This window comes from Sus scrofa, chromosome X (assembly GCF_000003025.6).
Source record: "Sus scrofa isolate TJ Tabasco breed Duroc chromosome X, Sscrofa11.1, whole genome shotgun sequence".
NCBI classification, from domain to species: domain Eukaryota; kingdom Metazoa; phylum Chordata; class Mammalia; order Artiodactyla; family Suidae; genus Sus; species Sus scrofa.
In genome coordinates this window covers 81,542,751-81,556,832 of record NC_010461.5, presented here as the reverse complement: position 1 = coordinate 81,556,832, position 14,082 = coordinate 81,542,751, and the positions used below count along the sequence as shown (strand labels likewise).

Genomic DNA, 14,082 nt, shown 5'->3' with positions numbered 1-14,082 from the left:
TTTCTAAACAAAAAATATGGAACCAATTTATTCACCAACATATTTAAACATACTAAAGAAATACACCACAGAACTTAATTTTCTTCTGCTAATGAGAGATGAACAGGATTTCCTCTGTGTTCTGCTTCATTTGGCATGTATTTTTTAAATGTGTGTGGTTCATGGACACCTGGGTGCTCCCAATAATAATGGCTTTAATATCATTTTCTTCTTCTACATTATCATTCAGCTGCACTTCCATCCACACTGCATTATCTTCCATAGCTCTTTAAATCTACTCAATCCAAATTCACTTACAAAAAGTATCTAGCCAAGCCTCATTTCATTGTCCTTAATACAAACTATGAGCATTAACCTTCAGATACTATATTTTTAGATAGAAGGCAACTGAATGAGATTCAACATTGTAGTTATGTCAATGCCCACTGAAATAATACACAAATTTTGGGCAAAATTATTTATTTTACCTTAACATGATCAAAAAGATTCTAAACATGTGTGATAAAAATTATGAGGATTAGGAACATGAATAAAACAGAGAGCATTGAACAGTGATTTCTTTACTACATATAAATATCTTGAAATTCTATAACTTTAAAAAAATGTGGAACAGGCACCAGAAAAAAGAAGTAACAAAGATAATATAAAGCATAACGAACTCTAAAAACTAGTACAAAATGTACATCATCCAAAATGGCATATAGAAATGATACAAATATTTCCAGAATAGAAAAATAAGTGTCCAGAAAAATATCAAGAAAACATTTAATTTTAATGGAAATAATTTGGAAGATTTGAAAATTCTACTCCTTTTGGCAACACCTATTAAATAATGGATATAAATAATCTTCAGGGAGTTCCCGTCGTGGTGCAGTGGTTAACGAATCCGACTAGGAACCATGAGGTTGCGGGTTCGGTCCCTGGCCTTGCTCAGTGGGTTAACGATCCGGCGTTGCCGTGAGCTGTGGTGTAGGTTGCAGACGCGGCTTGGATCCCGCGTTGCTGTGCCTCTGGCGTAGGCCGGTGGCTACAGCTCCGATTCGACCCCTAGCCTGGGAACCTCCATATGCCGCGGGAGCGGCCCAAGAAATAGCAAAAAAAAAAATAAATAAATAATCTTCAGTTGTTAGAATAATTAGATCTCACATGTGGAATCTAAAAACAACAACAACAACCACAAAACCTAAAACTAAAACCCAAAATGAATTCATAGCTACTGAAAATAGATTGAAAATTACCAGAGGCAAGAATGGTTACTGTCATCCAGACAGCGCAAAGGGAGGGTGCCATAGTTGGCTCATCAGGGTAAGAACCTGACACTGTCTCCATGAAGATGTGGGTTTGATCCCTGGCCTTGCTTCAGTACATTAAGGATCTGGCTTTGCTGAACTGTGGCATAGGCCTGTAGCTGCAGCTCTGATTCAACTCTTAGCTTGGGAACATGCATATGATGCAGGTGCAGCTATAAAAATGGGGAAAAAAAAGGCAGCACAAAGGAAGTCATATATGGCAATGGAATAGAATAAATAATCTCAAAATACACGTACACTCCCGTGATCAATTGATATTTGACAGAAGTGCAAAGGTAATTCCATGGATAAAGGATACTCTTCTCAATACATTTAGAATAATTGGATATCTTTATTTTAAAAACTAGACTTTTACCTCATAATATACAAAAATTTATATGAAAATGAATCAGAAAATTGTTTTAAAACTAAAATTATAAAACTTCTAAAAGATAATATAGGAGAAAAACATAGAAGTCATGATTTCTGCATTACAGAGATTAAAAAACTAAGAAAAAAAGATAAATTATAAATTTGATGTAATCAAATTTAAAAACACATCATTCCTTGAAATATACTGTTAAGAAAATGAATATGCAAATCAAACACTCCGAGATTATAGATTTAGATTGATCTATCTATCATCTATCTACATATTTGTCAAAGGACTTGTAATCAAACTATACAAAGGAGTCATTCAACTAAATAATTTAGAACAAACAACCCAATTTTTTTTTGTATAATTTGGAAAATATTTAAACATGTATTTCATGAAAGAACATATATAAAGAGACAATAAGTGCATGAAAAGTTGTAAAACATCATTAGTCATTATGGAAATGCAAATTCAAGTTAAAATGAGATACACTTACATACCTACTATCACTGTTAAGCTTAAAAAGCCTGATAAAGCCAAGTATTGCCCAGAATGTGGAACATCAGGAACTATGATATATTACTAATGGTAAAGTAAAATTGTGAAGGCATTATGTAAAACTGGCAATTATTTATAAAATAAAGTAAACACTTGCTGTATGACTTGGTAATTATATTCCTACGTATTCATCCAGGAAAATTTAAAGCATAGACCACAAAATCACTTGCCCTACAATGTTCAGAGCAACTTTATAATAGTCAAAATGATTTTGAAACTATTAAATATTCATCAATTGTTAATGGAAAACAATTTGTTACAATGGGAAACCATTTAGCAAAAAAAAAAAAAGAATAAACATACATATACTCAACAAAGAGAATCTCCAAAAATATTTTGTAGAATGAAAACATCTAGAGATGAAGGAGTACACATTATAGGAATCCATTTATATGAAATTCTAGAATAAGAAAAGTATTCTATAGTGACAGCTGATCCATGTTTCAATCAACAGGATATAATGAAAGTTGTCTACAAAGGGGCAGATTGAAATTTTTTGAGTAATGGAAGCATTCTAATTCTTCTTTGTGGGGATGGCTACACAGGCATCCACACTTTGAAAAAACTCATCAATCTCTGTTCTTGGGTGCATTTTGTTGCTATAAATGATAATTCAATAAATCTGGTTTTAAAGGTAAAAATAATGTTATACTATAAAAGATTGTTATAAAATCATGTTATACTATAAATTCCAATCATTATACACTGTTTGGAATTTAGATCCTGATCTAAACAAATTCTATAAAGACACATTTTAGGCTGATGGTGAAAGTTGAGCAGTCCCTGATTATCAAATGATATTGAAGAACTATTATTAATTTTGTTAAAAATGATCAATTCATTGAGGCATTGTTTAAAAACAAATTCCTACTCTATTGTAAATATATTTTATAAATTTTTTTTTAGTGTTTTATAATGTATGAGATTTTAAAATACTCCTTAGGGGGAGGTAGTGAGTGGATATATAAATGAAATAAAATTGATCATATGTAGATAATTGCTAAAGCAGGACAATAGGTACAGAGGGGTGAGATTCATAATAATATAATATTCACTTTTACAAGCATTCAAAATTTCCGTTATATATATTTTAAAATTATCAGATAACATTAAAGTATTATTTCATATTTTATATATTTGTGTGCATGTATGTAGAAAAATACTTAGTAAATATATTTTCATCATAAACCTGAAAGAATGTACAGAAAAATTTTGGCAATTGTGACTATTTTTAGAGGTTGGAAATTCAGACTATTGCATTTGTTTTTCATTTTGATTTCTGTATGTTTAATTTTTTTCTACAGTGAGACTTATTACTCATTAAATTAAAGTATATATGAATAATTTTAAAAATAAAAGCAATTGATTAAGATCAAATTCAAATTATGTTATTTTTATTCATAAAATGAGTCAACAAAATTCCCCAAAACAGTTTTATCTACATTTTGCTGGAGGACACATTTTGTATATGTTCTTGGAACTGTTACTCTTTTTGACTTTTCTTTTCAGACAATTGTGTCAACTATAAGAACATTCAGGTTTTTTTGCATCTTTACCAACTCTATCCTAAACTTGCTTTTACATCACTTTTCCTTGACTGGTTTGAAATGCCAATCTGTTGAATCCTCAGATCACTTCTTTTAAACTTCTATTATTGCTTTGACTTCTAAAAGATTGACATTTAACTTCCTACACAATATAACTCACAGCTTTTTAAGACTTATGTATCAAAGTGTAGTAAGGAGACAGCATCATGTGGCCAAAGTGCATGTGCTTAGCAGAAAGCAGATGGATTAAAATCACAATCCTGACATCAGTAGACTGTCTTTGAGCAAATTATTCAACTCCATTGGGCCTCAACTCACCTCATTTTTAAAAATAGAAATGAGTGTTATCTCACTCTTACAGGAATGAAGATAGGGAAATATAAGAAAGCATACGAGGTTTTTAAAACATAATAGATGTTTGATGAATGTTGATTCTCATTTTCTCTAGCCCCCTACATAATAACTATATGCCATCCAAATTTTACTAAATTTGCTGTGCTAAAACAACAACGACAACTACAAAAAAAAAAAAAAAAACTCTAAGTTTTAAGTTTAATCTCTCAGGGATTTCAAACTAGTCAATGAAAAGAAATGAAAAAGGCAGTAAGATAAGATTGTAAAGATGTAAAATTTCCGGTTGGAGTGCTTTCATTCTGCTTATGTCTGCCAGCAAGATTATACATCCTTCAAGGTCCAGCTTAAATACTAATTCCATGGCCCTTTCTGATTCTCAAATTAAATTTGTCCCAACCCTCCTTTTAATTCTGCTTAAAATCACACACCTTCTTTTGATATATGCCTTGCCTTATTCATTGTTTCTTTTATTCAAATATTATCTCTTTACTATGGTAGAATATTCTCAATATCAGAAACTCAGTCTTTGCTGTCTTTATATAATTACAATGTTCATCACAGTGTCTGTAACACTGTAGGCATATATTATACGGTTTGGGGGTAGGAGTGGGGAACTATAAGAATAGAGAAGAGGTGATAATTAGAATAGTGAGGATCTTGTGTATGAAATATAAGACATGAACATTTACTGTTCTGTGTTGTGAGAAAAGAGGCAATAATTATGGTCACAAGATAGGTAAATACAAATATATGTGTTATGCATATCTACAGTCGTTAAGAAAGAAAATGGGTAAATAATATAGAATGAAGGAGTTAGCTTAGTATGGATGCATCAGAGAATGACTGGCTAAAGACAGGAAAATGATGTATTTAAAAAGAAAACATCAAATTTAAAATTTATTTATTACCTCGCTTCAGAGGCAACACCCAATATTAAATCAGCTTTGAGGATTGTTATTGATATTAGTACTATATAGGTTCTCAAATAAATGTCCTAATGTAGAATATGTACAATGATGGAATTTGATCATTCATAGTAGATGGCCATATTCTTAGTTTTAAATTAATTTTATCAAAGTACGGTTGATTACAATATTGTGTTATTTTCTGCTGTACAGCAAAGTGACTCAGACATATATATATACACACACACATATATATACATATATATGTATATATATATTTCTTAAGTCAGTCTCCCAAGGCAGTTTTTTGTTATTGAGTTGATTGAGATGTTTGTATATTTTGGAAATTAAGACCTTGTCAGCTGCATCATTTGCAAATACATCATTTGCAATTTTTTCTCCCAGTCCATAAGTTGTCTTTTGCTGTACAAAAGCTTATTAAGTTTAATTAGGTCCATTTGTTTATCTTTGCTTTTATATATATATCCTGTGCTATACAATGTGACTTTGTTGTTTATCCACTCTCTATAGAATAGTTTGTACCTACTTATCCCAAATTTCAATCCATCCCTCCCCCCACCCCCCTCCGCCTCAGAAATCACTAGTCTATTCTCTATGTCTGTGAGTCTGCTTTTTTTTTCATGGATAAGTTCATTTATGTTCTACTTTATTTTCCACACAAAAATGATAATATTTGTCTTTCTCTTTCTGACTTCCTTTACTTAGTATGATATTCCCTAGGTATATCTGTGTAATGGCAAATGACATCATTTCATTAATTTTATGGCTGAGTAGTATTCTGTTGTGTGTATATACATACCACTTCCATTCATTTGTTGTTGGGCATTTAGATTGCTTCTATGTCTTGGCTATTACAAATAGTGCTTCTATGAAAATAGGGGTATGTGTATGTTTTCAAATTAGAATTTTGTCTGACTATATGCCCAGGAGTGGGATTGTTGGATCATATAACAATTCTATTTTTATTTTTGGGGGGAAATTCTATAATGTTTTCCATACTAGCTGCACAAATTTAAATCCCCACCAACAATGTAGGAGGGTTTCCTTTTCTCCACACCCTTTCCAGAATTTGTTATTTGTATATTTATTAATGATGTCCATTCTGACTGGTGTGAGGTAGTATTTCATTGTAGTTTGATTTGCATTTCTTGAATAATTATAAATGATGAGTATCTTTCAATGTACTTATCAGCAATCAACCTTCTTTGGAAAAATATCTAGATCTTCTGCTCATTTGGGGGGTTATTTGTGGGGTTTTTTGTTATTGAGTTGATTGAGATGTTTGTATATTTTGGAAATTAAGACCTTGTCAGCTGCATCATTTGCAAATACATCATTTGCAATTTTTTCTCCCAGTCCATAAGTTGTCTTTTGCTGTACAAAAGCTTATTAAGTTTAATTAGGTCCATTTGTTTATCTTTGCTTTTATTTCTACTGCCTTGGGAAACTGACTTAAGAAAACATGGTATGATTTATGTCAGAGAATGTTTTGCCTGTGTTCTCTTCTAGGAGTTTTATGGTTTCATATATTTGTCTTTAAGACATTTAGAGTTTATTTTTGTATGTGGTGTGAGGGAGTGTTCTATCTTCATTGATTTACATGTGGCTGTCCAGCTTTCTCAACACAAAGTGCTAAAGAGACTGTCTTTTCTCCATTGCATATTCCTGAGATGGCCATATTCATTTCCAGCCCAGCTGGATAACATCTGATGGAAACCATCTCCCAAGATTCTGTCAGAAAGACTTGCATGTTTTTTCCTCCTCAATCATATCCCCAAAACTATAAATACACTTCAGGAGTTACTAGCATAGATAGTAAAACGAGATGAATAAGTTTCTTCCTTCAAATAATTGGAATAGTTTTCAGCAGGCCAATGATATCACTGGAAGCAAATTAGTCCAAAATCCTATGAAAAATACACTCGACACTTTTCTGGTCTTTTACTGCCTAGTGGGCAAATTTATATGTGTATAGAGACTTTAAAATACAAAAAAAAAAAAGAAAGTTAAAATCCTAGGATTTTTTTTTAAGAGTAGTTGTGATTTGGGTGTGGTGGAAGACTAAGAATCTAGGCTTGCCCCTAGTAGAGGGCCATTACTGGAGAATGGAGAAACCTGCAGATATTTTTGGCCATTGTGAGATACTTTACTGGAAAAATTGAAGACTTGAAGAAGTTCAAACACAGTCATTATCACTTATTACTCTGGACACATCTACTAAATTCTACAGCTGACTATTATGATGAGATACAAAAAATAAAAATTATCTCTGAAAATCAGAGTGAAAATCCCATAAATATAGGTTCTGAGGAGGCAAGGACCTAATAGAGCCTTATATAAAATCCCTGGATGGTCATATCCCCATATCAGGAACAAACCAGAAGTAGACACTGTCTTACCAAAACTGCTAAAGAGACTCAACACAATTCTGTTCCTGATCTGATCAAGGTGATAAGGTCCTCCTCTCATATTTGCCTAACAGATAAGAAGTTAAACCCTCTCTGGTAAAAGATAACACCATCATGAGTCTATATGGTTCTTTTTTATGCAATGAAAAATAAGAGACAACTACAGGTGACTAATAACCAAGAGGAAATAAAACAGGCAAAAGAAAAAACCTTATACGATCCTGGCATTTGAGTTTAGCAGACAACAATTTCAAATATGATTGGGTATCTAATTACACTCTTACTATAAACAACTATAACACATAGATACACACACATATATACACACATACATACCGTAAGAGGTTGAACTGTGTCCCACCAATAGGTATGTCAAAATCTAAACCTCCAATACTTGTGAATGTAACTTTATTTGGCAATAGCTATGTGCAGGTGCAATAAAGTTAAGATAAAGTCATATTGGATCAAGGCAGGACTAATATTCAAAGACTGCTGTCTTTATAAAGGGAAATAGACATACAGACATACACAGAAGTAAGATGACCATGTGAGTCTAAGGCAGAAACTGGAGTGATGCAACTACAATGCAAGGAATACCAAGGAATGCCATCAATCACCAGAAGCTAGGGAGAGGTTAGGAAAGATTGTTTCTTAGGGACTTTGGAGGGAGTGTGGCTCTTCCACCTTGATTTCACATTTCCAGTCTTAAGAATTTAGAGAATATAATTCTGTCATATTAAGCCACCCAGTATATGGTATTTTGTTATGGTAGCTCTAGGAAAATAAATGCATGCAGACGTATGTAAGTATACATGTTGGTAGGATTTGGATATTAACCACCAATAGGTTATATTTCTTGAGAAGTGAAAGGGACATGAGTTGAAATCTACATTAATCCTGGAATTCTTCTCAAGAGTACTTTCCAAAATATGACTGAGATAAATAGACCCAAAGGAGAAAAAACATTGTTTTGGTGGATATGAGAAACAAAGAAAGATTGAGATTTGGGGCTGTAAAAGTAGCTGCTAAAGAGACTCAACACAATTCTGTTCCTGATCTGATCAAGGTGATAAGAGGACGGGGTAGAAAAGAAGAGGTGGCCATAAAGAAAGAGGTGGAAACCTCTGCATAAATATTCCTTTGAGATCCTTGAGAAAATCTTAACCTACACAGTTGAAGACAAGACTGTATTAAGCTTAGCAGAGATTAGTTATTGGAAGGCTGAAGAGTTGAGCAGAAATTAAAGAGGTCACACAGTGAAGAGGAGGCACTGGGATTCAAGCCTACCCAGAGTGAAGAGATACAGTTAAAACCTAAGCTTTCTTAAGACCCTAACAGCCATACCTCAGAAGTAAAAAACACACCTCAGAAAAAGGGCTACACTAGGGATGTAAGGACAAAACTGAAATATATACTAGCAAGTCTACAAAACAAGCTTCAGCAGGATTAAGGTGACCCTCTGGCAATTTAACTCCATTCTGGGGCAAAATATAATACTCCCAAAGAGGAAGATTTACATAATCAACAATCCTTCTCAACATATAAGGGGCAATGTATAACATACAGTAAAAAAAAAAATCAGATATATAAAAAGTCTATAATGAAGAAACACATTATAAAAGACCCAGATATGACCCAAATATTAGAGTTAGCCGAAGGACATCAAAATATCTATAATTAGGAGTTCCCATTGTGGTGCAGCAGAAATGAATCCGACTAGCAACCATGAGGTTGTAGGTTCGATCCCTGGCCTCGCTCAGTGGGTTAAGGATCCAGCATTGCCATGAGCTGTGGTGTAGGTTGCAGATGCAGCTCGGATCTGGTGTTGCTGTGGCTGTGGCATAGGCTGGCAGCAACAGCTCCAATTAGACCCCTAGCCTGGGAACCTCCATATGCCACGGGTGCAGCCCTATAAAGACAAAAGACAAAAAAAAACTATAATTAATATGATAATGAAAATATAAATAATCCCAAGACATGTAGCTCAAAAGAAAATCAGAGTCCATAGAAATGTATCAAATGAATTTTACATAACTTCAAAAGATAGTACCTAAATCTCAAAACTTAGATTGTTATGACAGGTGGAACACAAGACACAAAATTAGTAAACTTGAAGGAATATAAGCAAAAGGATCCAAGTGAGCATAGAGATGCAAAAGAAAGCACAGATCCAAGAGTAAGTCACTCAAGGAACACAAGTGGTCTAACACACACGTAATCAGAATTCTGGATGAGAAGAAAATGAATGGGACAGAATCAATACATGAAAAATGAATTATTTTATAATCTGGCAAAGTATCTCAACCTATAGATACAAAAAAATCAGCAAATAGTAAATAGGATAATTGTGCTGAAAATGTAAACAAACAATTTTGTAGTCAGTAAAATATTATTCAAGAAATATGAAATAAAGAAGTGACCAGGATTTCCCATCGTGGCGCAGTGGAATGGAATTCGACTGGGAACCACCAGGTTGCAGGTTCAATCCCTGGCCTTGCTCAGTGGGTTATAGATCCGGCATTGCCTTGAGCTGTGGTGTAAGTCGCAGACGCAGCTCAGATCTGGCGTTGCTATGGCTCTGGCGTAGGCTGACAGCAACAGCTCCAATTAAATCCCTAGCCTGGGAATCTTCACATGCTGCGGGTGTGGCCCTCAAAAGACAAAAGAAAAAAAAATTTACGGATTTTTTAAAAAGCTGAATTCATTCATCACTAGCATATCTACACTACAAAAAAAAATTTGGTATGAAGACAGACAATCCTAATTGAACAAAGGACCATAAAATGGAATGAAGAGCACTGAAAAAGTAAATATGTGGTGAAATGGAAAGCTATTTGAAGTGCAATGATAATATCTAATTAGATTTATGACGTGTTATAGGTATATAACAAAACATAAAGATTTGATGAAGTAAATGGAATTAAACTACTCTAAATTTCCTGTCTTTTTTTGGGAATTAATAAAAATTACTTAACCAAAAGCAGAATCTAATTTATAATAGATGCACATGCAGTCCCTTGGGTAAATACTTATTAATAATAAAAAGGCATAACTAAAATCTAATACAACAAAATTAAGTTACTTGATTATTACAAAAGAAGCAAGAAAAGAGAAAAAAAAAACAGAACAGATTAGCCAAATTAAAAAAAAGCTAGATTGTAGATTTTAACTGTATCATTAATTGCATCTAATTTGAGTTGCCTAATTTCTCATCTTAAAAAAGATTGCTATTATAAATTAAGAAAACAAATGCTGTGCAGTCTTCAATCAACATATTTTAAATATAATAGATGAAGGTTAAAAGTGAAAAAATGGGAAAACATGTAAACAAAAACTATGCAGAAAGCTACTGTTGCCTCCTTGAAATCAGGAACAATATACTTTAGCAAATAAGTATTATAAGAATTAACAAAGGATGTTTTATAAAAATGATAAGTGCAATAGATAGGAAAACATAAAAATCCATTGTTTATATTGTAAGACCAGCAAAAAGAACCTCCAGGCTCGGAAGAGGCGGCTCAAGACGGCCCACTAATTTGGCTAAGGTAAGAAAAGTGATGCAGGGACCGAATAAACCCCCCTCTGTTTTTCTTGAGAGGCTCTTGGAAGCCTTCAGGCGGCACACCCCTTTTGATCCCACCTCAGAGGCCCAAAAAGCCTCAGTGGCTTTGGCCTTTATAGGACAGTCAGCCTTGGATATTAAAAAGAAGCTTCAGAGACTGGAAGGGTTACAGGAGGCTGAGTTACGTGATCTAGTGAAGGAGGCAGAGAAAGTGTATTACAAAAGGGAGACAGAAGAAGAAAGGGAACAAAGAAAAGAGAGAGAAAGAGAAAAAAGGGAGGAAAGACGTAATAAACGGCAAGAGAAGAATTTGACTAAGATCTTGGCTGCAGTGGTTGAAGGAAAAAGCAATAGGGAAAGAGAGAGAGATTTTAGGAAAATTAGGTCAGGCCTTAGACAGTCAGGGAACCTGGACTATAGGACCCCACTCGACAAGGACCAATGTACATATTGTAAAGAAAAAGGACACTGGGCAAGGGACTGCCCCAAGAAGGGAAACAAAGGACTGAAGGTCTTAGCTCTGGAAGAAAATAAAGACTAGGGAAGACGGGGTTCGGACCCCCTCCCCGAGCCCAGGGTAACTTTAAAGGTAGAGGGGCAACCAGTTGAGTTTCTGGTTGATACCGGAGCGAAACATTCAGTGCTACTACAGCCATTAGGAAAACTAAAAGATAAAAAATCCTGGGTGATGGGTGCCACAGGGCAACAACAGTATCCATGGACTACCCGAAGAACAGTTGACTTGGGAGTGGGACGGGTAACCCACTCGTTTCTGGTCATACCTGAGTGCCCAGCACCCCTCTTAGGTAGAGACTTATTGACCAAAATGGGAGCGCAAATTTCTTTTGAACAAGGAAAACCAGAAATGTCTGCAAATACCAGTGGATGGCCCATATGCCTGAAGGCTATCGCAGCTGTGGCCATGCTGGTCAAGGACGCTGACAAATTGACTTTGGGACAGAATATAACGGTAATAGCCCCCCATGCATTGGAGAACATCGTTCGGCAACCCCCAGACCGATGAATGACCAACGCCCACATGACCCACTATCAAAGCCTGCTTCTCACAGAGAGGGTCACGTTCGCTCCACCAGCCGCTCTCAACCCTGCCACTCTTCTGCCTGAAGAGACTGATGAACCAGTGACTCATGATTGCCATCAATTATTGATTGAGGAGACTGGGGTCCGCAAGGACCTTACAGACATACCGCTCACTGGGAAGTGGACCTCACTGAGGTAAAGCCGGCTAAATACGAAAACAAATACCTATTGGTTTTTGTAGACACCTTTTCAAGATGAGTAGAGGCTTATCCTACTAAGAAAGAGACTTCAACCGTGGTGGCTAAGAAAATACTGAAAAAAATTTTTCCAAGATTTGGAATACCTAAGGTAATAGGGTCAGACAATGGTCCAGCTTTTGTTGCCCAAATAAATCAGGGACTGGCCAAGATATTGGGGATTGATTGGAAACTGCATTGTGCATACAGACCCCAAAGCTCAGGACAGGTAGAGAAGATGAATAGAACCATTAAAGAGACCCTTACTAAATTGACCGCGGAGACTGGCATTAATGATTAAATAGCTCTCCTGCCCTTTGTGCTGTTTAGGGTTAAAAACACCCCTGGACAATATGGGTTGACCCCCTATAAATTGTTCTACGGGGGACCCCCCCCCATTGATAAAAGTTGCTTCTGTACATAGTGCTGATACGCTGCTTTCCCAGCCTTTGTTCTCCAGGCTCAAGGCACTTGAGTGGGTGAGACAACGAGCGTAGAGGCAACTCCGGGAGGCCTACTCAGGAGGAGAAGACTTGCAGATCCCACATCGTTTCCAAGTGGGAGATTCAGTCTACGTTAGACTAAGTGCAGTCCAGATCATGGTACTTAGACAACAGTACCAAAGCCCGTCTAGCAGGGAAGCTGGCCGCTAGCTCTACCAGTTCTAAGATTAGAACTATTAACAAGAGAAGAAGTGGGGAATGAAAGGATAAAAATACAACCTAAGCTAATGAGAAGCTTAAAATTGTTCTGAATTCCAGAGTTTGTTCCTTATAGGTAAAAGGTTAGGTTTTTTGCTGTTTTAAAATATGCGGAAGTAAAATAGGCCCTGAGTACGTGTCTCTAGGCATGAAACTTCTTGAAACTATTTGAGATAACAAGAAAAGGGAGTTTCTAACTGCTTGTTTAGCTTCTGTAAAACTGCTTGCAAAAGATAAAAGGAGAGGAGGTTAATCTCTAAAGCAACCTCAAATTGGTTGCACCATAAAAATGTTGAAACGTTGATACACATATCTTGGTGACAACATGTCTCCCCGAAACATGCGCAAATGTGTAACTCCAAAACAATTTAAATTAATTGGTCCACGAAGCGTGGGCTTTGTTGTGAACCCCATAAAAGCTGTCCCGACTCCACACTCGCCGCCGCAGTCCTCTACCCCTGCGTGGTGTATGACTGTGGGCCCCAGCGCGCTTGGAATAAAAATCCTCTTGCTGTTTGCATCAAGACCGCTTCTCGTGAGTGATTAAGGGGAGTCGCCTCTTCCGAGCCTGGAGGTTCTTTTTGCTGGTCTTACAATATCTAGTAACATAGTTTCAATATATATAAAGCAGAAAATGACAAAAGCAAAAGAAGAGACAGGTCAAAATTTATAGTTAGGGGTTTAAAAAACATTTTTTTTGTAACAATAGAATAAGCAAAAAAATGGAGTTCCCACTGTGGTGCAACTGGATCTGCAGCATCTCTTCAGTGCCAGGACACAGGCACTAGATCTCCTAGCCTAGCACAATGGATTAAGGATTTGGCATTGCCACAGCAGTGGCATATGTTGCAACTCTAGCTTGCTTTGATCACTGGCCTGGGAACTCCATGTGCTATGGGGTGGCCAAAAAAGAAAAAAATAAATAAACAGAAAAAATCAATATGAATGAATATAGGAAGATTTAAATAAGACAAATTTGATATAATTCAGTTGTCTATACTACTATATCCAACAACTCCACAAGTACACCTTTTTTTTCAATTACACATGTTAATACACCATGATAGAACATATTTTTGGATAT

The 14,082-nt window shown here is 35.4% G+C and overlaps 1 protein-coding gene across 1 annotated transcript; it reads left to right on the top strand.

Annotated features, from left to right (window-relative positions):
* On the top strand, positions 10,981–13,361 carry LOC110257759 (UPF0329 protein ECU05_1680/ECU11_0050-like). Its single transcript, XM_021080234.1, has one exon. The coding sequence runs from the start codon at positions 11,016–11,018 to the stop codon at positions 11,559–11,561; it is 546 nt and encodes a 181-aa protein (XP_020935893.1). The 5' UTR covers positions 10,981–11,015; the 3' UTR covers positions 11,562–13,361.

What these genes read in the sequence shown, in the direction of transcription:
- LOC110257759 (XM_021080234.1), top strand. Translation starts at nt 11,016, where the DNA reads ATGCAGGGACCGAATAAACCCCCCTCTGTTTTTCTTGAGAGGCTCTTG.